Genomic DNA, 24,326 nt, shown 5'->3' with positions numbered 1-24,326 from the left:
AAGTGACAGCCACTCAGCTGTGTCCGACTCTCTGCGACCCCATGGACTATACAGTCCATGGAATTCTGCAGGCAAGGATACTGGAGTGGGTAGCCTTTCCCTTCTCCACGGGATTTCCCCAACCCAGGGATCGAACCCAGGTCTCCTGCATTGCAGGTGGATTTTTTACCACCTGAGCCATAAGGGAAGCCCAAGAATACTGGAGTGGGTAGCCTATCCTTTCTCCAGTGGATCTTCCTGACCCAGGAATTGAACCAGGATCCCCTACATTGCAGGTGGATTCTTTACCAACTGTGCTATCAGGGAAGCCCATATAGTAAGTAAGGCAGCATTCAACTGGAATCAAAATATATTAACCCAAACGTAAGAGCATAAAGCCTTGATAATACCAAACACGGGACGATAGTAAACTTATGCGTACAATTTTGACTTATAAATTAAGCATTCTTAACAAGAAAAAAAACACCCTAATAAATGTTTTTGTGAAGTATATTAAGTACTGTTAGAAACAAATAAAATACGGGTTTGAAGACGAAAGAGCCCCTACTCAGTGGGTGGTGGAGAATCAGCACAGTCCCTCTGGAAAGGCTGGTGTGGACCAAGGACCACGGGCCCTGCAGCAGGAAAGGACAGAGGTGGGACAGGGGAGGTGGGGAAGGGGTGAGGAGGTATCCGGGCGGGAGGGTGTCCCAGGACCTGGGGGGCCAGCAGGACAGCACCAGAGGGTGCACACTGAACCAGGTGACAAGGAGAGAAAGGAGGCAGGGCAAAGTCACCACAGGCCTTGGTGGCAGGCTCAGATTTTATTCGGTAGGCCACCAGGAGTGGCATGTCCTAAGTGACATTTTAGGAAGGTGTAATCTGGCAAAGACACACAGAAATGATTCGACCAGACTGTGGTTAAGAGGCTGTTGGTGTCACAGTGAAAGTGAAATGCTAAGAAGTGGGGAAAAAGAAATTCTGGGCTCACAAAGAAGCAGTAGGAGCGGAGTGCAGAGACCACTGGGCAACATATGACAATAAAGTTCCGAGCAGATGAAAAGTAAGAAAAGAAATCAGACAAAAGTCACAGAAAAATATCAGCTAACAGCTGGTCCTAGAATCCAGGAAGGAAGGCCCAAGCAAGTGTGTGTGAGCTTAGTCGCTTTAGTTGTGTCCGACTCTTCGCGACCCTATGGGCTGTAGCCCAGCAGGCTACTCTTGTCCATGGGATTTCCCAGCAAGAATATTGCAAGTGAAGTGAAGTTGCTCAGTCACGTTCAACGCCTTGCGACTCCATGGGCTGTAGCCTACCAGGCTCCTCGGTCCATGGGATTTTAAAGGCAAAAGAACTGGAGTGGGTTGCTAATTCCTTCTCCAGGGGGTCTTCCTGAACCAGGGATCAAACCCACGTCTCCTGCATTGCAGGCAGGTTTTTTACCACTGAGCCACCTGAGAAACCCATGCCAAGGCATAAAAGCAATGAAAAACACCACAAAGAACTTATATTTTGGATCACATAAAAAATAAAATTTATATATGACCAATAAAGTCACTAATACCAACAGGTAAGCAAAAAGGGAGAAATCTACAAAAACAGGAAATATGGTATATAATCATCACATACAGAATTCATACAAACTGCAGAGAAAAATTAAACCCAAAGGAAAAAAAAATGGACAAAGGATTAAAAACAGAAATATAAATGATTAATAAACATACATGCTCTTCAAGGTTATTATTAAATGAGAAAATAAACACTAGATACTTAGCCCAGCGCCTAGTGCCATGTGGGCCCCAGTAAAGTGTCACCGCAACGCACTCGCATCGGCAAAGGTAAATGACACGAACCTCAGGAGGCGGGGGCGCGGGACAGAAATCAGTACAACCCATTATGAACCATTAGAAAATATGGATGGATCATTTTACTATACACCAGAAAACTGAAAATAAACTGTACTTCAATGAAAAAATTTTTAAACGTTTATGCCTTTGGTCCAGAAATTACCCTGCTACTCTTCAGAAGCTAAAGATACAAGCAAACCTTAGAACATGGGTTTCTATATCAACATGCTCACTGCAGCATTATCCTAAAGAGAAATAAAAACAGAAATAACCTAAATGTCCAAGAATAAATACTCCATAATAGAATATTATAAGGTTATTTAAGATGCCTTTAAAAAAACATATGCCATTAAAAATGCTTGTAATAGTTAACTGAGAAAAGGGATTCGGGGACTTCCCTGGTGGCCCAGTGGGTAAGGCTCCGCTCTCCCAGTGCAGGGGACCTGGGTTCAATCCCTGGTCAGGGAACTAGATCCCACATGCAACAACTAAGACCTGGCACAGCCAAATAAATGAAATTTTTTTTTCAAATAAATGAAATTTTTAAAAAAGAAGGGATTCAAACATACAAATAGGTCTTTATAAAATATATACACAAAAAGTTCTGCAAGATAATAAAAAGTATAAATATTATTACTATATTAATGTATTAACAATAGTAATAATTGAGTATTAATAATATTATTTTCCCAGTGGCAGATAACATGAATTTTCCTTTGTCCTTTCTATATGTTCCAAATCTTCTTCTATAAGCATGTCTTGTTTTTATGACAGGGGAAGAATACAGTCTCTAAGGAAAGTAGGTGACAGGCACCTGAAACCAGGAGCACTGTCAGAGCAAAAGGACTGAATACACTGGACCAGGTTTCAAAGCCAATTATGAGGCTTAGGGTCTTTGTCATCAAAGAACAGGGTGACCATAAGAACAGGCCTGCAAATTCAGTGATTTACACCACAATGTGAATGGCTTGACAGGCAAAACCTTCCCACACAGAAAGCATCTTTAGGGACTTCCCTGGTGATTCAGAGGTTAAGAATTCACCCGCCAATACAGGGGTTCAATCCCCGGTCAGGCACTAAGATCCCACACGCCTCAGAGTAACTAAGCCCACGCCACAGCTACGGGAGCCCACGTGCCTACAGCCTGTGCTGTAGTTTCAGAAGTCACCGCTTCTGCAGCTAGAGAACTACCACCTGAGAAGCCCGTGCACCGCAACAGAGAGCAGCCCTGCTCACCGCAGAGAGAAACCCACACACAGCAAGGAAGACCCAGCGTGCCATAAACAAATATAAATAATTTTTTTAAAAAGAAAGCATCTTTACTATAACAGAAAGAAAAAGTTGTTTTACTCTGAACCAGTTTTTAATGAAGAGAAAGGCTCTGAGTATGTGTGCTTGTGGTGGGGTTGGGGGCGAGGAGCAAGCTGCCCTTCAGCACATCGCTCCCACATATTTCTAAAAGCTTGCTGATGTCTCGGGAACAGGGGCAGGGGTCAGGAGCCACAGTCCCAGATGCAGAAACCAGTTCCGCTCGGAACTTGGCTATCTTGGGCAAATTACTTAATTGCTCTGTGCCTCAGTATTCTTATCACAGAATGTAGATAATGTCAACCACTTCAGTGGTTTCTTATAAGGACTGGATGAAAATACATGTGAAGAGCTTAGTACAGTGTCTGAGATACAGTAAACATTCAATAAGTGGAATATGAGGGAGCTCCCTGGTGGACTAGTGGTTAGGAATCTGGACTTTCACTGCCAGGGCCCAGGTTCAATCCCTGGTCGGGGAACTAAGATCTTGGAAGCTACGAGGCTTGACCAAAAATAATAGTAATAATAGGTTGAATATGAAGTTATCATTCTATGTCATTTCACTGCCAACCAGAAACAGGGTGGCAGACTTAGGGCGGATAAATCAGAGCAAAGGATGAACACACTTAAAAACTGAGATGATGCGCATCTTAGCAACCCAAGCTGCTCAGGTGGCTCAGTGACTGCCGTGGGAAATGTACTCATAGCATGTATGGACGACTCACCTAAATTCAGGTGAAAACATTACCTGTTGCCTGCCCACCTGCGTGTTAGTTCATTGTGTCTAACACAGCATCTATACAATATCACATTTTATAAGATGATAATAATAGAATATAACAACTTAAAAATAATAGTTCCATGAAATTAAAAAACGCTTACTCCTTGAAAGGAAAGTTATGTCCAACCTAGACAGCATACTCAAAAGCAGAGACATCACTTTGCCAACAAAGGTCCGTCTAGTCAAGGCTATGGTTTTTCCAGTGGTCATGTATGGATGTGAGAATTGGACTGTGAAGAAGGCTGAGTGCCGAAGAATTGATGCTTTTGAACTGTGGTGTTGGAGAAGACTCTTGAGAGTCCCTTGGACTGCAAGGAGATAAAACCAGTCCATTCTGAAGGAGATCAGCCCTGGGATTTCTTTGGAAGGAATGATGCTAAAGCTGAAACTCCAGTACTTTGGCCACCTCATGCGAAGAGCTGACTCATTGGAAAAGACTCTGATGCTGGGGGGGATTGGGGGCAGGAGCAGAAGGGGATGACAGAGGATGAGATGGCTGGATGGCATCACTGACTCAATGGATGTGAGTCTGGGTGAACTCCAGGAGTTGGTGATGGACAGGGAGGCCTTGCGTGCTGCGATTCATGGGGTCGCAAGAGTTGGACATGACTGAGCGACTGAACTGAACTAAGAGAAACATTTACACTCACTTTAATGCATGTGAAACATCTCTTTGGGAAAAAACAATAAGAATCACAGTCTTTTGAAGAAATGGTGGGAATCTGCCTGCAGAAATGAGAACTATAGTCAAGAAGTCCTGTTTTGAGCAAAGATTTAATCTGTTCAGCATATGCAATCTCCTTCTAGAAAATGTGCTTTTCTTTCTCTTTAGAACCTGCTTGCAACCAGAGCTTCCATTAGAGAATGCAAATTCTCTAGAACTGTGTGAAGACTGAACAGGAGCGCTTCAGAAGATACAGAAGAAACAAGAGCAGCGCCTTCTTTGCAGCCGTTTTTAAAACTCTGGCCCAAGTGTCAGGTTTGAACTTGAGAATGTCCCTTCTGTCCTTTCTGGAGGTGGAAGGCCTCAGGCCCCCTCGCTCTGGCAGGACGCCATCTTTAATGATGATATATGAGAGTCCTTGCCCCTTGGCCCTGCTGGGGGGCGTCAAACATGGGATGCCGCCCACCCGAGTATCAACAAGTGAATTATAAACTGTGTCAATCCGAGTTAATGCAAAGCTGTAATCCTCTTTAACAAGAGATCAAATCACTGCCATGAGTTATGTTCATTCTGTAATCTGATAAGGAAGAGAGGGAGCCTCTAATAAAAGAGTAATGGGAGCTTTTAATGATGCTGGGGAGAGGCAGGGCCCGTCCAAGCGTTCCCGCTGATTAGATCAGTGTTGCATATTTGCGAGGGCTTGTTTCACCTGTCAGAACAACCTGTGTCTTTTCAGGAGATAAGAAGCCTCAGAGAAAACATCTGTATCTTAACCATTCTTGCTGGCAAGATTTTCAGCAACGAAAACTGCTCTGTGGAGGGTATTTCTGGGGATATGTGCTCTCAAATGCTGAGCTAACTTCACTGAAATATTTCACCATTATTCAGCGCATTATGTCTAATAAGAAGTGTGTATGGGGGTGGGTAAAGTAGGTAATGGGGAATCAAAAATGGTCTAAGTAACTTCTGGGTTACCAATTAGGGCGACAAGAATGCCATGGATATGATATGCCCATACTCAGGGTGCAGACCCACACACTTTAAAAATGGCGCAAGAAGATAAATTGCCTGCACAAATTCTATTATACGGAGGCACCTCAAGAACAACGTGGCAGTGATGTTGACAAAGCACTTTACAAGGCTGGATCACATTTGTACGTTTCTAAAACTTCAGATGTAAAACAATAATGTATTTGGTGCTTAGCAGTTATCATTAAAGGACTCTCTCCTTGTTCTTTTTAAAGCCAGGAGCTTTCTGGAAGGTGTGGGGAAAAGTGGTTTTTGACTGGGAAGGAGAGAAAGGGGGCCAAAATGAAAGTTCCTGCTGTTCCTATTGAGAATCTAAGTTCTTTGCAAAGGGATGGAGTACCTACAAAATGTTGAGATTGCTATCATTTTTGTAACAAGAAAAAAGCTTCTTAGGAAAATACAAGCACCTAACCCTTTTCCTGGGCAGTACCTAAACTGGATTTAGCTTATTGCTCTCTGAAGCTGCAGTTAAATGCAAGGAAAACACCAGTTTTCTTAAGGGGACAGCAAGCTGACTGCTGCTGCTTGGCCTGCTTCTGTGCTGACAATAAAACCCACAGTGGCAGAGCAAGCAGTTCCCATGAGCCCCCTTCCCAGAACTGGGGCCGTGGCCAGCTTGGAGGAACACATCGTGACCTGTCTCAGAGTCTGACTCAGAATTTACTTCTCCTACTTTTTACACCAGCATTTTACTATCTGACCTCCATCAACATGGCAAATGAAGAACAACAAACTTCTTTAAAAGTCTGCCTCGGGAGACTTCCCTGGTGGCTCAGTGGTAAAGAATCTGCCTGCCAATGCAGGAGGCATGGGTTCAATCCCTGGTCCAGGAAGATCCCACATGCCACGGAGCAACTAAGCCTGTGGGCCCCAACTACTGAGCCTGCACTGTAGAGCCCAGGAGCCGCAACTACCGAACCCCTGTGCTGTAACCACTGAAACCTGCGAGCCCCAGAAAAGCCACCTGGATGAGAAGCCCACGCACTGCAATTAGAAGTAGCCCCGCTCTCCACTACCAGAGGGGGAAAAAAAACCCTGAGCAGCAAGTGAAGACCCAGCACAGCCAAAAATAAATAAATAAAAGTCTGCTTCGGGGGTTTCCCTGCGGGTCCAGTGGCTAAGACTCCATGCTCCTGATGGAGGGGGCCTGGGTTCAACCTGTAGGCAGGAAACTGGTCTCACACACGGCAACTAAGAGTTTGCATGCCTCAGCTGGAAGATTCCATACCCTGCGTGCCATAACTCTCAGTAAAGCCAAAATAAATTTTAAAAGTATTTAAGAAAAAAGTCTAACTTGGAGGGTCTCTCAAAAATACAGACAAAAACACAGGTGATTATTTCCACAACTGACAAATTCTTCATTTCGTTAGAACCATAATAAAAGGCCACCTGAATTTCCGCTTTGCCCTCCCTCCCTCTGGTCTAACAGCACTCCAGGGCTTGCCGCCGTGTAGTGTAAGCTGGTTCTAAAATATCCTTGATAAGCTTGGTGAGCGTGGAATAACCTCAACAGTCAGTGAGGTGAACAGCAATCCTGTAAATCATGCAAGTAACATACTGGCCTGTTCCTGGGGTGGCGACACTACATTTAGAGGAATTCTCTGCCATCAAGGTGACAAGGCCTTTGTTCTCCTCAGCCCATGGATTAACTCCGCTGCTTCAGAATCACATGCTACTCTGCCCTCCTCACACAGGTGAGTGTGAAGGGCACACGGGAGCGGCACTGCCCCATGCCAAGAGCACCCGAGGGTCCAGCAACGCCAGCGATCGTTTTTAGCCTCGTGGTAACCTCCTCGCTTGCATGCAGACACGTGATATGGGGGCAAAGTGGGGTTTCTCTTCTTTCCTCTCAGTACCAGAAGCACTCCTCAGGCCTGCAATAGAAACCCCCTGCTTCCCTCCTAACGGGGTGGTATGAAGTGTCAGTGGTTACCTGAGACTTTCACTAACAAAGGAAACCTGAGGGCGTGTAAAGTCACGTGAATCAGTATGCAAGGTTTACCTAGATGATGCCCCCAAATGGAATTCTGGTAATACAGGAGCAACCTGGGCTACTCCACACCTTAAAAAGAGTTTTAAGTAGATTGCTTGAAGAGTAAATCACCTAGCATGAGAAAAGAATATGTATCAGCAGAAATTACCTAAATAGATAACACTACACAGACTGCACCACAGGTGAAATAAAATGAAGATGCCGCTCACTATCTTTGTAAAGATCCTTTTACAGATAGTAATTCTTCCTTCACTAAGAATATTCTAATACCCTGTGTTAAAGCTCTCTGTGTTCTTTCCCTTAATGAGAGCTATGCTCTGGTCTCAGTTCAGTTCAGTTCCACCAAGGGCAGATTTTTCGAGCTCAGAGTGGACAAACGACATGGAGGATTCAAGGCGAAGTAACAGCACTTGGATTCTCTCCTTGTCCTCTCTTTATTAATACTGGGTATTAATCTAACTCAGGCAAATGTGTGAGGCGATAACCTGGACCCAAGAAACAACTAAAGAAGAGGAGGGCTTCTCTCTCCAGATCTGGGTGTGGGAGGAACCACAGGTAGAGCGGCCCCTACCAAAAGGGCTAGGAAACTTGCTATGGGCTTCCCTGGTGGCTCAGTGGTCAAGAATCCACATACCAGTGCAGAAGACGAGGGTGTGATCCCTGGTCCAGGAAGACCCCAAACACAACGGAGCAACCAAGGGCACGTGCCACAGCTACTGAGCTCATGCTCCAGAGCCTGGGAGCCGCGACTACCAGGTCCCATTCTCATGGCAGGAAATTCAAGCAAAACAGAAGCATGAAAAGTAAAACATCTCCCTTTGTCCGTTCCTCATGAGTTCTTTCCCCATAGGTATTTTAAATATTATCAATGTAAGTTCTGTAACATATATATTCACATATTTGTATGTATTTAGCTGCTTAATTTTTATTTTTAAAACATAAATGGAGATTACAAAAACCTCTTTTCTAGTTAACAAAATAATCTGGAGATATTTCCATAACAGCATATTTTTAAAGGCATCACTCTTTTTTGATCACACATGTCTATTTATTCAAAAGTAGGATTATACTACAGTACTTTGTAGTCTACTTACTACACTAAACATTATGTTAATACATACAGCTCCACTTATTCCTTTAATAGTTGCTGATAACTTCACTGAATTCTTTTCTGTGATTCATTTTAACTAGTTCCCTATTGATGGTCATTTGGATTTTTTAATTTTTTTCTCCATTTAAACAATGTTGCAGTAAAGACTCTATATAAAAATATTTGCCAACTTGCTATTTTCTTAGGTTAATTGCTAGAAGTGGATTTTTCTGGGTCAACAGATACGCTTACATTTAAAATTTTTTAAAGTGTTGCCAAATACCCCTCCAGAGTGATTCTGCCAATCATGTTCTTAACAACTGTATATGAAAGTGTCTGCTTCCTCACACCATCAGCATGGGGGATTATCAACCTTCTAATGCTTTCCAGTTTAATAAGAAAAAATGAAGTGTCATTATTTTAATTTGCATCTCTTTGATTAATAAGATTGATAATCCATTTTTTTGCCATTTGCAATTTTTCTTTTATAATTTCTACGTTTGAGTGTTAACATGCTTCACCCACCATTTGTATTGGGATTTTTTTTTTAATTTATTTTATTTTTTAACTTTACAATATTGTATTGGTTTTGCCATATATCAACATGAATCCGCCACGTGTTCCCCATCCTGAACCCTCCTCCCTCCCCGTACCATCCCTCTGGGTCGTCCCAGTGCACCAGCCCCAAGCATCCAGTATCCTGCATCGAACCTGGACTGGCAACTCGTTTCATATACGATATTATACATGTTTCAATGCCATTCTCCCAAATCATCCCACCCTCTCCCTCTCCCACAGAGTCCAAAAGACTGTTCTATACATCAGTGTCTCTTTTGCTGTCTCGTATACAAGGTTATTGCTACCATCTTTCTAAATTCCATATATATGCATTAGTATACTGTATTGGTGTTTTTCTTTCTTCACTTCCTTCACTCTGTATAATCGGCTCCAGTTTCATCCACCTCATTAGAACTGATTCAAATGTATTCTTTTTAATGGCTGAGTAATATCCCATTGTGTATATGTACCATAAGAGATCTGTAAAAACTCTTTACACAGCATTATTACATGGTAAAGTCATGTTACACTGAACTTTTTCTTTATAATTTTTTCATATACTTATAACTTTGTTTTTGATATCTTTTTTAATTGACTCATGTAGTCAGATCTACCAATACCTTTCTCTGTGGCTTCTGGCCTTGGCGTCTTGCTTACAAAGCCTTTCTCTACCTCAAAATCATTAAATATTCTCTATTCATGTGCACCAAGAATGACATATCTGTAACTCTGTTGTACAGATACAACTGTAAAAATGGGTTGGATTTCCCCAGAGGCTTACCTTCAACAAATCTAGACCCCATTTAAAAAAAAAAAAAAAAGGCATATCTGTAATTTAGCAAAACCAAAATTATTCACCTAGAGAAAAGTACTATGCACTGATATTGAAAAGAAAGTTTTCCATTTTTCAGCATTTTGTGGTATACACAAAGTGGGAAACCAAACAGTACAGTACTAGATTATTTCCATTTATGGAATTACCTAAACAAAAACAAAATAGGCCTTCCTCCTAAGAGAAAGTAACACTACCAGCCAGCTCTGGAAGACTTGATATTTGAAGCAGAAAGAGCGAATGCCCACTTATTTGGCCTGTGGTTTGTCTGGCCTATCCAGACCACGCAGCATGAGCATGAGCCCATGTGCCAGCCTCAGCGTCCTCAGGAGCCACGCAGATCGAGTATGCTGGGTTCTCCAGCTCTGAGACCTCTATTTAACGCCCTGCCACACACACAGTGGCTAAACCAGCTGAGAACAATGCTGATAATTAGCAACGTCCACAAGCGACAGCTTCTTTTTCGTACAAACTCCAAATGCCACATCAACTGTTGCCCAGCAAACACAATCCCATCACCTCCTCTCTCACCTGCTCTATTGAAGTGGCAACGTAACAGGGTTCTGGCCAACGAGATGTGAGAAGTCTTTGGCGGTCTTTCTGAGAAGCTTTTACTGTTCTGATAAAAGAAAATCAATGTGGCTGACACCACTCCTTTCCTCTCCTTCCTACCCGAAATGCATGTTTGATGGCTAAAGCTGCAGAAGCCACCTTGGGACCACAGCGGAAAGACCAAGAGATGCTGGCCCCAACACCACTGAGGAGGGAAAAACACTGCTAGTCATTACCTGCCTCCCCTAGAATTATGCTGCCAGAAAAATAAACTCCTGTTTGCTTATGCCTCTGTAGTCAGGTTTTGTTTCTTATACATCAAGCTCAACATAATCCTTAATAATAAAGTCACCTTCAAGTTATCTTTACATCTAGAATATAGCAGGCCCTCAAAAATTATGAGTAAATAAATTAGATTCTGGAAAACAAGTATCCTGGGGTATCAGATGACTCAAGTAAAATCCCAACTAGGAATAACAACTGATTTCTAAATGATGCAGTAGTACTGTATTCAAAAGATGCCACTAATATTTAAACTAGGTTCCACTTTATGTCTGGAATAATAGTGTTACCTGAATGGGTTTGTTTTCATTTACAAGAACCTGATTTTCCTTTCCTGTTGAAGTAATTTTTTCATGTCATCCTGACAGAATCTAAGAAGCATGCATTTCACTTATTATTTTTAAAAACAGACTAGATCAAGAAATAAATGAAAACAAAAAACCTAAAACAAAACAAGCAAAACCAGCTAGACATAAGCATTCACAGACAAGCATAGGAAGTCACAAAGACGTGAGTATAAATGCACTCAGATTCATCCATAAGCTGTTTTGTCATCAGAACAAAAGCAAACAAAAAATTAATCATCACTGTGTTCAACTAAACTTGCATATCTACTACCTTTCAAGGGGAGGAAATCTGATGGAGTTTAGAGTTTAGAGCAAACTAAATACTCTCAAATAAAAAGGCTAAGTATAGCTTGAGGGATAAAGCTGGCAAAATCCACATGTGCCTACATTATGACTAATAATATCACTTGGTAAAGATTTATGTTTTAAAACATCTATCACAGCATTACAACAATGATAATTTAAAACAATTTAAATTTCCAAAAATTAGTGACTGGCTAAAATAGATATTACATAGTCACTTAAATTTTTGAATAATTTTAATGATACTAAATGGTCAGAGTATGCAAAATATTTAAATAAAAAGATCACAAGAGTAGAATATAATTTTAATTACAAAAAAGAAAAACAAGAACATACTAAAAGGGAAACCATAAAGACTGAAAGAAATACCCTCAGATGTTAAAAGTGGTAATACCCTGTGCATATGTATGTGTGTGTGATACACACACGTCCTATCTCCGCACACTGAGAGAACCTAGAAACGATGATGCCTACAACAACGAGCATCTCAGCGCCCAGAACCTGGTTTCTAAAAACCATACTCCATTAAAAACAGTCAGCATTCCTTGGAGAAAGACTGATTCCAGGACTGGAAATGGGAACATGTGAGATGATCCTAGAATACCTTGTTGTGGTAGAAACTAAGAAGTGCTCAGTGAATAACTGGGGATATCTCAAAAAGATGAAACCCGCTTGAAGGGACCTCTATTAATCTGAGACAATTTTAAACCAAAATCAATGACAGCAACAGATTCTAACTAACTGAATAAAATAGGAAAGCATGAGTCCATATTGATATAAATGAATGTAAAAAATAGAGAAGAGATATGGCTAGATAAGTAAAGTTCTAAAAATATTATGTTGTAGTAGAATGCCAACTAATAAATATAGAAGGAATGATTCTTTAAAAAATAGTTAATTCTTTAATTATCTCTGAATTATATGAGTATACATTTTTTTGTGTACACATTTCCATTTTTCAAAATAAGCATGTACTTCTTTTGTAAAAAATACTCAAAAAAACCCCAAAATCCTCAATAGTACCCTGAACAAACACAACATAATACACATCCCCAGAGCAAGCTCTACACCCATTTTTAAAAGGAGAACATACACATAAAATCCCAAACACATGAAGCAAGTGTGTGTGCGCTGTCCTAACCCATCTCTCTAGAGAAGAGCTCAGATGGCCAAAGCAGGTGGCTAATGTTAAAAACAAAACAGCAAAAACAAAAAACCACCAGAGGCAGCACTGAGATTTACGAAAATTTTGTTTTGGTTTTACAGTAACTATGGGAGTGAAGAGATGTTACAAGGACCCTTTCAACAATGCCGATGACAAATGGTTAACTGATAAGAAGAAACAGAGAGGGCGACAGGCTTTAGCACAGGTCAATACTGGGCTTTCATGAAGCCATTTGAGACATATAATTAATCTATTACTCACCTGGCATCATCATTCATTGTGGTATGGTCAATAGGTGCCATGAAGCTCAGCAGCTTGCTAAGCACATGAAACCTAAGTAAATAGGAAACAAACAGGCAGCAACATTAGTAACTATTAACCTAGAACAGGAAACATATTCTATGAGGTAACAAACTCCAGATGATCACAAGAATATCTGGCTCCAGAGTGGAGCAGGGAACAGTTTCTAGGCATGTGCCACTCACAACCATAAAAACCCTTTTTCCTCAATGCTATAGGAGAAAAGTCTGATAAAAGCACATTGTAAATGACAGTAGTTCTACACAACTCCATTATATCATCTGTGCCCTGAAGCAATACACTAAGCCTTAAACATCACTCCAGACAAGAGATGGTGAGGACCGGACTACCCCATTGTCCCCTTCTCTGCATATATCCTAATCATTTTTCAGTCGGGAGCAGAGGCAGTGGCATACCATCCAAATGGAACACCTCATCACTCACTAGCATGGGTTCCCTGAGTCAGAAAAGGCTTCCAGAATCACCTTTATTCACCAGTCCCACCAGATCGTTCATTTCGCCCCTCTTAAACTAAGGCGCACAACTGAGTGCATGAGGAGTCTACTCCCTACACGTCAGTCAAGGGGCTATAAAAATTGAAGTTTTGTCAATTGCATCTCCCACCAGTAGGAAAAAAGAGGTATTTTTATACAAAGTGCTTTGAGAGCCTCTGGTGAAGGAGGCTGAAGAAATATTTGACCTTATACAGACCAAATTATAGCTAAGAGAATTCAAAGAAGGTACCCCTTTCTATTTATAAAAGAAGAGGCTGCAGGACATGTCATATAAAATTCTAACCAAAAAAAAAAAAAAAAACCTCTTCTTGGGCAAAACACTATCCACACAAAAATGATATAACATATGTGTAATGTTTCACCATTTAAAAAACATTTTTACACACATCCAAGAATTTGATTCTCTACCACCAAATAGCCAAGCCTGCCAAATTTCAATCTTTTAACAAATGAATTTTAAAGACTAATAGTGATAAGATTTTTCCCATTACAGGAGTAATAGAAAAAAGCATAAATCCATTACAGAAAATTTGGAAAACCAACTAAGCACACAAAAAATGCACACATATTCTTTTATCTACAGAAGGACTATTATTAATATTTATTAATATTATTAGTATTTTGGTTAATTATGTTCATTTTACATAGTAATCCACACAATACAATTTCCTATTCTTTTTTTCACTTAGCATGGTATCTCCATAGCTGTATACAAAATTCCAGCAAGTACTATAAATATATTTTCATATTTCTGAACAGTTGTATTGTTTCCAATTCTTCACTTCTTATAAGATGCAAAAACAAAATCTCTGTTAATCATACTTTCTTTATGCCCATTATCTCCTAATTATAAAAAGTAATATATAATTACAAATTCAGAAATACAGAAAGAACTGACAAGTCCCCTGTAATCTCTAGAAATAATCACTGTTAAGTTTGCCTGTAGCATTCTCCATATATAAGACAAATATAAACGTAATATGCTCATGCATTATGTGTTTTTCTACTATGTCATATTGTATTCTTTTTAATAGTTCCAGAATATTTTGTTGCATCAATATATTCTAATTTACTAAACCTCCTATTGATAAGCATGTATACAGTCTTCCCCCTTAAAAAAGCATTATAAACAGTGCTAAAGTGAAGATTCTTTTCTTTATTTTATTGAAGCATAATTGATTTACAAAGTTTTGCTAATTTCTGCTGTACAGCAAAGTGATTCAGTGTACATATATACATGTGTGTGTATTTAACTTATAAGCAGAGTACATCATGCGAAATGCCAGACTGGATGAAGCACAACACGGAATCAAGATTCCTGAGAGAAATATCAATAACCTCAGATACGCAGATGACACCACCCTTATGGCAGAAAGCGAAGAGTAACTGAAGAGCCTCTTGATGAAGGTGAAAGAAGAGAGTGAAAAAGCTGGCTTAAAACTCCACATTCAAATAATGAACATCATGGCATCCTGACCCATTACTTCATGGCAAATAGATGGGGAAACAATGGAAACAGTGACAGACTTTATTTTCTTGGGCTCCATAATCACTGCTGATGGTGACTGCAGCCATGAAATTAAAAGACGCTTGCTTCTTCAAAGAAAAGCTACTACCAACCTAGTCAGCATATTAAAAACCAGAGACATTACTTTGCCAACAAAGGTCCATCAAGTCAAAGCTACAGCTTTTGCAGTAGTCATGTATGGATATGAGAGTTGGACCATAAAGAAAGCTGAGTGCCAAAGAATTGATGGGTTTGAACTGTGGTGTTGGAAAAGACTCTTGAGAGTCCTTGGACTGCAAGAAGATCAGATCAAACTAAAGGAAATCAGTCCTGAATATTCATTGGAAGGACTGATGCTGAGGCTGGGGCTCCAATTCTTTGGCCACCTGATGCGAAGAACTGACTGATGACCTGATGACTGATGCTGGGAAAAATGGCAAGCAGGAGGAGAAGGGGATGACAAAGGATGAGATGGCTGGATGGCATCACCAACTTGATGGACATGAGTCTGAGCAAGCTACTAGAGTTGGTAATGGGTAGGGAAGCCTGGCATGCTGCAGTCCATGGGGTCACAAAGAGTTGGACATGACTGAGAGACTGAACTGAACTGATATATATATACACACACACACACTGTTTTCATATACTTTTCCGTAATGGTTTATCACAGGGTTTTGAATACCCTGTGCTATACAGTAGGACCTTGTTGCTTATCCATTCTAGGTTGCCATGCCCTCCTCCAGGGGATCTTCCCAACTCAGGGATCGAACCCACGTCTCCCACATTGTAGGCAGATTCTTTACCGTCTGGGCCACCAGGGAAGCCCTTTAATGTCTTAGGCTTCACCAAACTTCATTTTTCATCTGAAAAAATGAAAACTATTCTTGGCTATGTTCAAAGACAGGTTTAATTCACTGTCTACACAAAGACTATGAACTATACCCAATGGTTGCGTTGTCTGACCCAGGAGTCATCGGCCACATGTGGCTTACTGAACACTGGAAGTGTGCACCAGGTTTTGAAAATTCAGATGGAAAAAATGTAAAATATATCACTAATAATTTTAAAACAATAAACTGTTGAAATAATATTAGCTAGATATTGGGCTAAATGAAATGCATTATTACTTAAGTACACATTTCTTTTTCCCCCTTTTAAATTGCGGCTACTAGAACATTGAAAATTACACATGTAACTGATGAACCTATTTGCAGGGCAGGAGTAGGAGTCACAGACTTAGGAGAATGGACTCGTGGACACAGTCGGGGAAGGAGAGGGTGGGACAGATTGAGAGAGCAGCACTGAGACATACGCATCACAAGGTGTGAGAGAGCAAGCCAGCGAAGTCACTGCAACAGAGGAGTACAGCCTGCGGCTCTGTGATGACCTGGAGGGGCGGGCCGGGAAGGAGTATAATCATGTGTATACTTACAGCTGATTCATCCTGATACACGGAAGAAACCAACACAACACTGCAAAGCAATTATCTTCCAATTAAAAAGAAAAATTAAAAAAATTACACATGTAAAGATACTTTTTACTGGATGGCACTGCTCTGTGGAATACCTTTACACTTTAATACAATATATTCAATAACTAGTAACTGCATGATGAAGGACAGGCTTTTAAGTAGTAATCAGATAAAAGATGATTTAATACAATGCATTTTTACCTCATCTCAGTGCTGAGGATGGATGCATGTTTTAGTATTAAAATTACCAACCATATTAAGAGATAAATATAACTTTGTTGCAGAAGAACAGACAAATACAAAACACAGTATGACATTTCATTATTAAAGGCCTGAGAGTTTAATTCATTTACATTAAGATTCTGCTTAAATCAGGATCAAATCCACTTATAGATAATGCTGAGTAAAATACTGGTAATTAATAATTATAATTATTTCCCCAAACCAGCATATTTCTTTTTTTTTTTTAAGTTATTTTCTAGCATCCAACCAGCAAACTGCTAACACCCAATCTGACCAGGGTGATGCCACTGACCTGCTATCATTGAAATTAATGTTTCCACAAGACAGTGTTCACCTTTGCTATGATATTTCTTTTTTCTCCAACCCTACCACAAACATACCACCCTTATGGCAGAAAGTGAAGAGGAACTAAAAAGCCTCTTGATGAAACTGAAAGAGGAGCATAAAAAAGTTGGCTTAAAGCTCAACATTCAGAAAACTAAGATCATGGCATCTGATCCTATCACTTCACGGAAATAGATGGGGAAACAATGGAAACAGTGCCAGACTTTATTGTTTTGGGCTCCAAAATCACTGCAGATGGTGATTGCAGCCATGAAATTAAAAGATGCTTACTCCTTGGAAGGAAAGTTATGACCAACCTTAAAAAGCAGAGATATTACTTTGCCATCAAAGGTCCATCTAGTCAAGGCTATGGTTTTTCCAGTGGTCATGTATGGATGTGAGAGTTGGACTGTGAAGAAAGCTGAGCGCCAAAGAATTGATGCTTTTGAACTGTGGTGTTGGAGAAGACTCTTGAGAGTTCCTTGGACTGCAAGGAGGTCAAACCAGTCTTTCCTAAAGGAGATCAGTCCGGTGTTCATTGGAAGGACTGATACTGAGGCTGAAACTCCAATACTTTGGGCACCTCATGTGAAGAGCTGACATATTGGAAAAGACCCTGATGCTGGGGGGGATTGGGGGCAGGAGGAGAAGGGGACGACAGAGGATGAGATGGCTGGATGGCATCACTGACTCGATGGACGTGAGTTTGAATGAACTCCACGGGTTGGTGATGGACAGGGAGGCCTAGCGTGCTGCAATTCACGGGGTCACAAAGAGTCGGACACGACTGAGCAACTGAACTGAACCACAAACAAAGAGCAAAGGCTGCCCATGGTGGAACCTAGCACCAGTGATGACAGCTGGCACACAACCAGCTCTTCTGGGGGTCTAATTTAAAGGAAGTTATTTACGACATGTATTCCCATCTATCCTGGAGAAGGAAATGGCAACCCACTCCAGTAGTCTTGCCTGGAGAATTCCATGGACAGAGGAGCCTCATGGGCTACAGTCCATGGGGTTGCAAGAGTCGGAGACACGACTGAGCAACTAAACCTATTCTCATAGGCCCTTTGTTAAAACCTTCACAGCAGAGTTCTAATGTAGCCTAGATATCATTTCGGTGCCTGAGAAGTCCTGGCCAGAGAAACAACTCAAGAGCCACAGGTTAGAAGTGGACTCTGGAATCAGACCAATTAGCTTAAATCTACGTTCATGATTACTAGCTCTGTAACAGTGGGTGAGTCACTTATCTTCTTAAGTACTTTACATGAGTTAGCTAATTTCAATCTGCATGACAGTCCTATGGGATGTGCCTTCTATTATCATACTGGCTTGACAGATGAGGAAACCGAAGCACAGAGAGATGTTAAGTGACTTGCCCAAGGGGTCTTAAGGCCAGTAAGTGCAAGAGCCAGATTTCAAACCTGAACATTTTAGCATCGGAGGTTGTGTCTTTTCCACTTCTGCATGTAAACTGCTCTGCAGTGCCCGACAGAGAGAGTTTTATAAATGTTAGTTGTCGTTATTGCTATATATGAACATCACTGATTCTGACCACATCCCACATGTTCATGGTCACAAAGAAAGCCTTGATGAATACAGGTGATGAAACTGCAACACAATTCAAAGCATGTGACCTTATTTATTACTTTTCTTTTTACTTCTTGTGCTGTGCTATAATGTAGACCTATGGGAAAGTTACAAAAACAGTGCAGAGTTCATGTGCACCTTCACCTCGCTTCCTCGAATGGTAACAACTCATACAAATGTCATTACCACAATTAGGAAATTAACATCTGTGCAATACATAACCTAAACCACAGGCCACATGCAAGTGTCCCCATTTTTTGCCCTACTGCCCTCTGTCTTCCCAGGCCCCGATCTAGGGCCCCGCAGTGCAGCTAGCTGCGATGCACGCTCCAAGCTCTGACAGCTGCTCAGGCTTCCTTGTTTTTCAATGACTTGCTACAGTCAACAGAATCAAGTCCAAATGTCGAGCATGACCACGATTTAGCACCCTCTTATTCACACAGTCTCACCTCCTGTTATTCCCCCATATTTACTTCAAGTCTCTGCCAAAACAAATGAACTTTGGTTCTCAAAACAGACAGGGATATTCTCAAGCCTGTGTTTTGGCAAACATTATTCTTTTTGGCCTTTCCATAGGCTAACTCTTCCTAGTCTGCTCAGTGTGAAGTGTGAATGTTGCATCTCACGGAAAGTCTTACTTGATAAGCGGGTTAATTTTACTGTCATAATCATCCAAAAACATGTCTGTGAGGCACTACAGTAGGCATTAAGGTTGGAATTAACTTGAAAAAATCAGCACAATTCTTGCCCTCAAGGGACACACAATTATAGATATTTGCCCTAGCAGCTTTAAAACTCACAAAAATACAATAATGAAAAAAGACATCTTTTGCTCTTTTCAATTCTTTTGAAGACCATATATTTGCAACAGCAATGCCAACAGATAAACACAAGAGAAATCGAAGAATCTAACACTTTCAAATGTTTATTATGTACCAGACATATACACATTATTTGAATCCTCAAATCAAATCCATCCCTCAAACCAAATCAGGCTTCCTTGGTGGCTCAGACAGTAAGTAAAGAATCTGCCTGCAATGCGGGAAACCCAGGTTTGATCCCTGGATCAGAAAGATCCCCTGGAGAAGGGCATGGCGACCCACTTCAGTATTGTTGCCTAGAGAATTCCATGGACAGAGGAGCCTGGAGAGCTACAGTCCATGGGATCACAGACAGTTGGACACGACTGACAGGCTCACTCACACACACACACACACACACACACACACACACACACACACACACGGATTAGTATCTCCACTTATTAAATGAGTAAAGTGATGCTCAGAGAATAAAGAGCAACCAACATCATACAGCCAGACAGAGCCAGTCTCCTGACTGAAATCCTGGGCTCCTCCCTCAAGAGAACATTTAAAGCCTCACAGAGCTATTAATTAATTAACTAACTAGAAGTATATTTGATCTACAACACTGTATTAGTTTCAGATACAAAACATTGTGATTCAACATTTTTATAGATTATACTCCATTTAAAGTGATTATAAAATAATGGCTATACTTCCCTGTGCTGTTCAATTTGTCCTTGCTGCCATTGTATTTTGTACACAGTAGTTTGTCTTTTAATCCCCATATCCCCATCTCACCCCTCCTTCTCCCCACTGAGAGCCACTCATTTGTTCCCTCTGTGAGCCTGTTTCTGTTTTGTCATGTACATTCATTTGTTTTATTTCTTAGATTCCACATGAAAGTGATAACATACATAAGGTATATGTCTTTTTCAAAGTTACAATTTTAAAAGTGCAGTATTGGAGAAAAGTCTAATCTCAAAATTAAAGAACAGGTATTTATTCAGCCTGATCAATTACAAAGTACTAGGAGAAGGCAATGGCACCCCACTCCAGTACTCTTGCCTGGAAAATCCCATGGACAGAGGAGCCTGGTAGGCTGCAGTCCATGAGGTCGCTAAGAGTTGGACACGACTGAGTGACTTCACTTTCACTTTTCACTTTCATGCACTGGAGAAGGAAATGGCAACCCACTCCAGTGTTCTTGCCTGGAGAATCTCAGGGACGGGGGAGCCTGGTAGGCTGCAGTCCATGGGGTCGCTAAGAGTCGGACACAACTGAGTGACTTCACTTTCACTTTTCACTTTCATGCATTGGAGAGGGAAATGGCAACCCACTCCAGTGTTCTTGCCTGGAGGATCCCAGGGACAGAGGAGCCTGGTAGGAGGCTGTCTATGGGGTCACACAGAGTCGGACACGACTGAAGTGACATAGCAGTAGTAACATTCTTCTTTAAATCCTATCAGGGATGGGGGTACAAAAGAGACAGGTACCAGTGAGACACGTCCGTGAGTGAGCAAGTAAACGAACATTCCAGTAGGAGACTGATCCAGTCTTGGGATAATAACAGCAGTAGCAATGATAGGAATAATGGCAAAGACACTTACATAGCGCTTGCTACGTCCCGGTTGTTGTACTGTGTTAGTCGCTCGAGTCGTGTCCGACTCTGTGTGGCCCTTGTGGACTGCAGCCGCCAGGCTCCACTGTCCCTGCAATTCTCCAACAAGAACACTGGAGTGGGCTGCCATGCCCTTCCCCATGCTGTGTTTCTGGTGCTAGTCTAAAAGCGGTACATACACGTACTCATTTAATCCCCACAGCAACCCTACAAGTCTGGTACTATTATCACCCCCATTCTACAGATGAAGAAACTAGAACAGAGAGTTTAAGGGTCTTGCTCAGAGTAACTACTAATTGGTATCAAAGGTGGGATTCAGACTTAGGGAGTCTGGCTCTTGAGTCCATGCTCTTAACTGGTAGGTACATTGAAAACAAACTTGGGAGAAGCAGAAAGGTTTGGAAACTTCAGCACATGAAAAAAGTTAAACAAACTGTAACAATTTAAGATTCAGATTTAAGAAGAGTGACTTTCAGTCAAAAGATAATGAAAAGCTACTTTGCACTTCTTCAAACTTAAAGAAAAATAAGCATTTCCTGATGAGTTCTGTTAAATACTAAAACAGGTTAATTAAAGTAGTACAATCTGCTTCTCTGAAGATACTTAAAAATGAGATAGATCCACATTTGTCCAGAAATAATTTTAATGACAGGCAGGCTCTAACAAAACTGTGGGATTAGCTATCTGCCTAAAACTGGCCTAACACCATGAGTCTAACATTTTTTTTTCAACGTGCACTTGAATTACAAGTAGTTGCTTCGACACTGAGGCCTTGTGTGAGTGATATTATGTAATATATAAAAATAGTTACAAGGAATCTCAATCTGAAAGCACACCAATGTCACTTCTACTCTGGTTCCTTGTTTCCATTCTTTTTAAGACTTTCAAGGGCTCACAGGTTTGAGGGCTCTCCTCCACTCAGATATGTTTCTATATTCTCATAAAAGTTCCACTCCTCATCTCATTTAAGCACAGTGTTAACAATCTCTGGAAGCCTTCATTTTTTATCTTTTTAGCATACTAGGTACATGTATGGCATCATGAAAATGGACCAATATAATTCTGCTTAAATAAGACTCCAAAGTACAATTTTTACATTGTAATAAGGAAATCATTTTTCAAAACTAAGGCAATTTCAATTCTCTTGTCTTCTTTTTTGATTATGTCTCTTTCAGGGAAATACAAATATTATTCAACCTATTCATTCACAGCAGTAAAACAAAAAGTAACTGACACTATCTTTCCATTTCAGAGTAAGAAAAACTGAATCTGAAAAAAGCCTCAAATATTGCTCTAGTGATTTTTCTGCTCCTTAAACATAGAATCATCAGAAGAATAGAAAAAAATGTCATAGGCAACATGCAAAAGAAGTAGTAACAACACACAATGTTAACATCTGTTCTAAAAAGTAACTCACCGAAGTTTCCTTCCTTTGCTGGCTTTTCTATCTACTTTCTTGTGGATTTTGCTTCTTAGCTTCTGGATTGCAAGCCACTGCCTGGGAAATTCACAAGTGATATTATGCATCATCAACAGAAATAGTTACATGTGTTGACAAATCAGAATTTTTCTCACTAACAACGCTGCATAAAGAAATCATTCAACCTACACCAAGCTCCTCAAGACAGACTGGGGCCAAAGCGACTAATTGATTGAAGAGGATTTGTGCAACGGTAAAAAAAACAAATGGCAGCTGGGAAATTCTCCAGCAGATTTGGTGAACAACGCTCCTTAGTATGTGGAGTTACTGTGGCAAGCACTAAATCTACCAGTCTGCAGGGAAACCCATCGCACTGAGTGTAGGTGCTTGGCTTTGCTGCTGATGTTTAGTTGCACAGCCTATTCTATGACTAATATTGCACCTGCTGTTTGGTTTGAACATGTGAATTCTTTAAATCTAATTTTCCCATTGTTAATACCCAGCTGCTTTTCCTTGTGCTTTCCATTTTTTCTAAGTGTTAAGAATTATCTACTATTGATACTAGTTTTATAGTCATTTTATTTAATTTTCATTTCAGCTACATTATTTCAGAATGTGTTGCTAAAAGGGCTTCCCCCCACCTCCAAAAAAATCTCAATACCAGGAGCCCCCAAATAATCTCAATACCACTGTCACACCGAAAAAAAGTTAAATATCAAATATTCAGTCAGTCTTTGAATTTTCCAGATTGTCTCAATTTTACAGTTGGTTTGTTTGAATCAGGATCCAAACAAGAGTCATATTTTCAGCAAGTCATTTTAAATTAAAAGAAATTCGTTTTCAAATAAAGGATACTGGGCTAAGAAAATCTTCATAAATTGTGTATATGAACAAAATGTGGGGGGAAAACAGAGAAAGAGCAGCAGCTGGTCATCTTACCTGACTCAAATGAAAGTTCAACATCAAAAAAAAAAAAAAATCTAGGGAAATCCAATTATTGTAATCTTAATATAATCTTAATTACCATAATCTATTTTATTGTAAAGTCAGATAGATGTACAATATAATCACCACTTAAATGCAATTTGCTCGATCACATTAAATTTATAGTGAACAGCTCTCTATAGCATTCCAGTGATATACAAAATATTAACATCTTTTCCTAATTTTCAAAGGTTTTACTCACATAAAATTATTTCATCAGCACAAATTTTTCCTTGTGATCTCTCAGAATGCTGCTCTTCCCCAGAATCCCATTCTGACACCTGCAGCTTTGGTTTCCATTTATGCTCTTGCAAGTTATGGCTCATGGCTATTTAAATGTACACTATTCATTAGGTAGCACTTTAAATGTCTTTTTTGTTTTCCAACCACAGGATGAAGCATACGCACAAGGGTCTTCCTTCCTTCACTGTGTTCCATCCTACCCTGACATCTGGGCAATGCTGCCGAGTTCCACGTCTAATTCTGCGGCAGCTTTCACTGAAGGGGCAGAGGTCTAAATGAGAGCAGACTCACAGAGCGAGGAATGGGTTGTGCCCAGTGCCAGGTCCTGACAGCTGAGAGCACACATTTTTATCCACTGATCAGAGACTGATACAGATCTAATTTCAATGCAAAGAGCTTAAAATGGACTTTGTGAAACAAACCCTAAAATAAACCCTTTACAGGTAGATATTTGGTAATCTCATTCAAATTGCCATTCAAGTTATGGCAATGTAGAGGAAACAATTTCCATCACTTTGTCTGTCTAGCTCTTGTTATCATGCTTAACTTTTTTTTGCTGGCCACGTCACACAGCTTA

General features: G+C 40.5%; 1 protein-coding gene across 1 annotated transcript in view; it reads right to left on the bottom strand.

Annotated features, from left to right (window-relative positions):
* AATF (apoptosis antagonizing transcription factor) overlaps positions 1-24,326 on the bottom strand; it is a 108,034-nt gene that overhangs the window by 13,336 nt on the left and 70,372 nt on the right. The window contains exons 10-11 of the mRNA XM_027517309.1: positions 22,520-22,600; positions 12,990-13,061 (exon numbers count right to left, since the gene is read on the bottom strand). Of these exons, the coding sequence (XP_027373110.1) occupies positions 12,990-13,061; positions 22,520-22,600 (153 nt within the window). The remainder of the gene's footprint in view (positions 1-12,989; positions 13,062-22,519; positions 22,601-24,326) is intronic.

This window comes from Bos indicus x Bos taurus, chromosome 19 (genome assembly GCF_003369695.1).
Source record: "Bos indicus x Bos taurus breed Angus x Brahman F1 hybrid chromosome 19, Bos_hybrid_MaternalHap_v2.0, whole genome shotgun sequence".
NCBI classification, from domain to species: Eukaryota; Metazoa; Chordata; class Mammalia; order Artiodactyla; family Bovidae; genus Bos; species Bos indicus x Bos taurus.
Note: the sequence above shows the minus strand (reverse complement) of the source record. Positions and strands in the feature narration are given on the sequence as shown.